General features: G+C 33.5%; 1 protein-coding gene across 7 annotated transcripts in view; it reads left to right on the forward strand.

Annotated features, from left to right (window-relative positions):
• Positions 1-5,000, forward strand: part of LOC136848636 (protein bric-a-brac 1-like) — a 534,479-nt gene that overhangs the window by 275,234 nt on the left and 254,245 nt on the right. For 4 of the 7 annotated variants that reach the window (XM_067121036.1, XM_067121038.1, XM_067121040.1 and 1 more), the window contains one exon: positions 3,494-3,517. The exons of the other annotated variants lie outside the window; for them this stretch is intronic. In XM_067121036.1, coding sequence (XP_066977137.1) covers positions 3,494-3,517 — 24 coding nt within the window. The remainder of the gene's footprint in view (positions 1-3,493; positions 3,518-5,000) is intronic. 7 annotated transcript variants of the gene reach the window in all.

Below are 5,000 nucleotides of genomic sequence, written 5' to 3' on the forward strand. Positions count from 1 at the left end.
GTTGTTGTTTGTGTATTGTATTGTGCATTAGTATTTTCGTCTCCTACGAGATTTTGTAAGAGCAGAGATGACGGCGGTTATGTTAAGTTATAACAAGAATTTCGATGTGGTTGAATATTTTCACAATAGCGTTAGACTTGCAAAACTGTCTTTATTATATTTTTTTTATACTGTAATCGGTGATTAATGTTCGCCTATGAATGTTTAAACAAATTTTTTTCCTACCGTCACATCCTGAATATTCTACATAATTCATTTCTGTACATTATTATACTGGAAAGACTGAAAGCAGCACGGGCGAATATCTTATATTGGAGGACGCGAAAATCTTGGGGAGGGGAGACATGACAACCGAAGGAACGGAATTGAAAGAAAACCGAATAAACGGAAGGTTAACGCGGAGGCAACTGCAAGCATTGCGGTAATGTAGGTTGTTTCGAAAAATACGACACCGCCCCTCCTGCATTCGGCGGTGTGAGATAAAGTCTCCGTTCTTCGATGGTTATTTCGACTCATAAATCACTTGTAATTTCCTTATTAAGTATTGGTTTCCACTTCTTTCGCCGGGAAGGGGAGGGGGTGGGGGTGGAGGGGGAAGGAGGGGGAGGGGAGGAAGCAATGTATCGGATGGTCTCCCTCTTCCGGGGGGCATACTAACTACGTGTTCCCAGTTCATGGGTCTTTCGAAATTTTATTTCTATCTCGCATTTTGGTTATATGAGAGAGAGAGAGAGAGAGAGAGAGAGAGAGAGAGAGAGAATGAATATTCTCCGACGGCGCTTTTAACATTATTTTACCCTGCATCTCTTCGGATTTATTTGTGTCATTTATCTTACCTAGCATGTTTTAGACCATTTTTTTCTTTTATTGTTATGTATTTTCGTCTTTGTCTGTTGGTGTTGGGTAGTAGTGAATTAATTAAGATTCTACCTTAAATGTCATGGCAAATGAGCCAAAGCATGTTCCCGTTTTATTATTATTATTATTATTATTATTATTATTATTATTATTATTATTATTATTTTACTGTCTCTTCAATCGGTTTCCTTTGTTTTGTTATCGTCTCTGAGGTTTATCTTGTTTTTTTTTTTTATTTCGTCTTTTTTAATTTAAACCTTGAACAATCAGTCTTATTGTGTGCCATTTTAATGTTGCTTTTTTCATTTGCAGATAACGAATTAATCATAGATGATTATATACATATTTACACACGTGCGCACACACACATACACACACACACGCTGTTTATATACAGTAAATGCGTTTCCGTATTTCCAGTGATGACGTGTTAATGGGAAGCTGGATACAGTTTATTTATATGAAAGATGAGTGAATGACTTCTTCGATTTTATTTTAAATGTATTCAGGTTAGCGTTTCTTCAGTATATATATATATATATATATATATATATATATATATATATATATATATATATATATATATATATATATATATATATATATATACATACACATGCATACATACATACATACATACATACACATTTGGAATGTTACTCGCATTGTAATATACTTTCCGTAATTCGACCAAATCGCCGGTGGTAAGCGGTCAGGATTAAATTCTTACCTTATTTCCATTGGATGGCTATATGCTATCTGTACCCTATCTTTGTTGTAAACAGAAAAAAAAGTAAAATAAAAGCTACGAAAATAAGACTTTATTTGCATAAGAACCGTTTTGAGACTGACGTCACTCGGTAAGGAAATCCTTTCGCTAGTTTTCCGAGTAGATTTAAGATTGTGATCTGTCAGATTTGATGAATGCACTGCAGTTATTCAATATGTCTTGGAGTGATCATTCTGTTTGTTTTTTCATTTCACTCTTTTGCGCTCTCATTTTTTTTCCAACAGCGTTCGTTTCGATTTCTTTTTTTTATTTTATTTTTATTTATTTATTTTTTTTTTTGTTCTGTGCATTAGGTTTCAGTCAGTGGGTTAAAAATTTCAATAGACTAATTATTTTGATCCCTGGTTCATGTAATTGGTTAGTTTTGTAGGAAATATTTGAACATGTGTATTGTATTTGTGCAAGGTATTTTTCCACACTTATATTAAAGTGTTTATGAGTAAAGGTGTTTTCTAAAAGATAAAAGAATAGGAACGCTGTCAGACCAGAACCTGACCCTTTCAGTGTGCGATTAAGGATTGAATTCATGTGTTGATATTTTTTTCTAATTTTTAAAGGAATCTTATTTGACAAACGAATTCCGAACGTCACTGAAAAAGTCTCTGTATTACCAAGGAATTAACATTTTTGAACTTCATATCATTCTCACGAGATGAAGTGTCAGAACAGTTATCGTATTAATTTATAATCTAAAGGAAGGCCGTTTGGATTTATAATGTTAGGTACGGGATAGTTTTCCGTCTCTTCAGTTGCACTGCTTGAACGCATCCTGAAATAGGAGTCAAGTACTCCCCCAATTTTCTTTCGGCGTTCTTTTAAGAAGTACGAACCCAAGGATGTTTTGATTACAACGTGAACTACACAGGAGAGTCCGTTGGAAAATACTTCGTGTTTACACAGGAAGAGAGAAATTGGGATTTTGGAGAAATCCATCGGAATTTGGCATTGAGAGAAGAGTGGAAATGTGGATTGTCCATTGTACTCGTGCTATTAGAATGTTTATTATTCAGTTAATCATCGTAGAGTTTTATAGCGCCTAACATCTTTTGCTAAGGATCAGTCCTAGCGAGTGAACAGGAAAATTACCGACATATTGATTCGTATTCATGTTACTGGTTGTAATTTTGAAAAAAATGGCAAATAAAGAAGATAGGATACAAATATGTAGTAGGCATTAGAACAGTTAAAATTTTAAAGACATAGCAAATAAATAAGAGAGCATATAAACACATGTTAGGCATAAATACAGTTGAAATTTTGATGAAACGACAAATAATTCTGGTAGCTTACAAACTTATATTATGCATTAGCACAGTTGAAATTTTGAAGAAACGGCAAATAAGTATGGCTGCATACAAACATATATTAGGCATTAGTCCAGTTAGGTATGGTTCCTGCTCAAAGATTTCACCGAATGGTCAAAATATATATGAAGCTTTATATATGCAAATAAAGTCTGAAGACAATATGAAGAAGGACCGGTTATGCATTGCCTCGCCATTTGTCACTGCGTCTGTAGATCTATTTGTGCAGACATTTCTCAGACGCCTTTAGCATACTAATGTTCCTAAGGTTAGAGTCCGTAGTTTATATATTCCATAGGGCTCAGTGTTTCTGAAATCCAACGATCGGCGAGTAATAGTCATGAAGATTGGCTCAAAACGCCTTCCCAATATAAGCCAAAGAGTCTTCCCTCTATCCTCCTCTCCCCCCTCCCCCCCTCCACCCTTTTGTTCTTCCTTTTAAAGCTTTTGATGTGGAATTGGTCTCGGCGAGGTGACAGTAGTCCGATGGAGGACATATTGTTTATGGTTGTGTTTCTAAAACCCAACTTTCTTTTTGCAGAGACGCCGAGATGCGCCCGACATGGTACCTGAGTATTTTTTTATTTTTTTCGTTTGTTTGTTTACGGTGATGGGCCCATTTGGGAGAGGGGTTGCTGGCTGATTGTCATGATTATTATCTATATATATATATTTTTTTTTTAGTTCTTTAGTCTTTTTTAGTTTTTAGTTCTGCTTTATTTTCCTCCCCTGATTTCTTTTTAGTTAACATTTATTTCACATGCTTTGTTACATTGTTTTGCTTAATTTTGCTTTCGAATTCATTTTTAGTTTCCTGTATGCTTTCTTTGCCTTGTCTAATAGGTCTCTCCTTTTTTTTTTTTCCAAATAGTTTTAGGAGCAATTAGTACCTGACAGGTCTTGCTGTTCCTCTTTGGACTGAAGCTGCATGTGCATTAACGCAATAACAGTTATGCTTGTCATAAAAAAAATGCTGTGTATTGTTAGAATGATGTAATTTATGCTGATACATCAAGCCTTGAGATGTTCCGTGACATACCTTACGATGTCACGTGGCATTCTGACGTCGCCTCTGGCATGTGACTGTGATTGAATGTGTAAATTGTATTTATATACAACTACTGCATACTGTGTAATCATACATGCTTTGCTTGTATTTAATAAGTATTACATGCATTCGTAAACTTGAATTCAGAGAAGCTCGTTTGCATATACATAGCCAATGTATATATAAATTAATATATATATATATATATATATATATATGTGTATATATATATAAATTTATATATCTATATAATATTAATTTATATATATATATATAAATAATATATATATATGTATATATGTACTGTATATATATATATATATATATATATATATATATATATATATATATATATATATATATATATATATATATATATATATATATATATATATATATATATATATCCTAGCCAGCATTGGCATTATATCCAACAACATACTAGAATTTGGAAAGGAAGTAGTCTGAGCTGGATGTTCAAAATGATCTAATTAATGAAGGTAGGTGTTTCTGCAGGTGTTTCACATTTGATTTATTAGATGGCTGGTGATACATATTTTTTTTTTTTTTAATTCTTGGCAATATTATAGAGCGAGGGATGTAGAGGAGAAGATACATGTGGCCTAATACCGCAAAATTCTCTATTATTCCATTTTCCTTTTCCTATTTTTCTACATTTTCTCTCTCTCTCTCTCTGTCTCTCTCTTGCAAAATTCCTTATTATTCCGTTTTCCTTTTCTGATTTTTCTAGAATTTCTCTCTGTCTCGCAAATTTCCTTATTATTCAGTTTTCATTTTCATATTTTTCTACATTCTCTCTCTCTCTCTCTCTCTCTCTCTCTCTCTCTCTCTCTCTCTCTCTCTCTCTCTCTCTCTCTCTCTCTCTCTCTCTCTCTCTCGCAAAATTCCTCATTATTCCGTTTTCATTTTCTGATTTTTCTAAATTTTCTCTTCCTCTCACGCAAAATTCCTTATTGTTCCTTTCTCTCTCTCTCTCTCT

Source organism: Macrobrachium rosenbergii, chromosome 19, assembly GCF_040412425.1.
Source record: "Macrobrachium rosenbergii isolate ZJJX-2024 chromosome 19, ASM4041242v1, whole genome shotgun sequence".
In the NCBI taxonomy this organism is placed as follows: Eukaryota; Metazoa; Arthropoda; class Malacostraca; order Decapoda; family Palaemonidae; genus Macrobrachium; species Macrobrachium rosenbergii.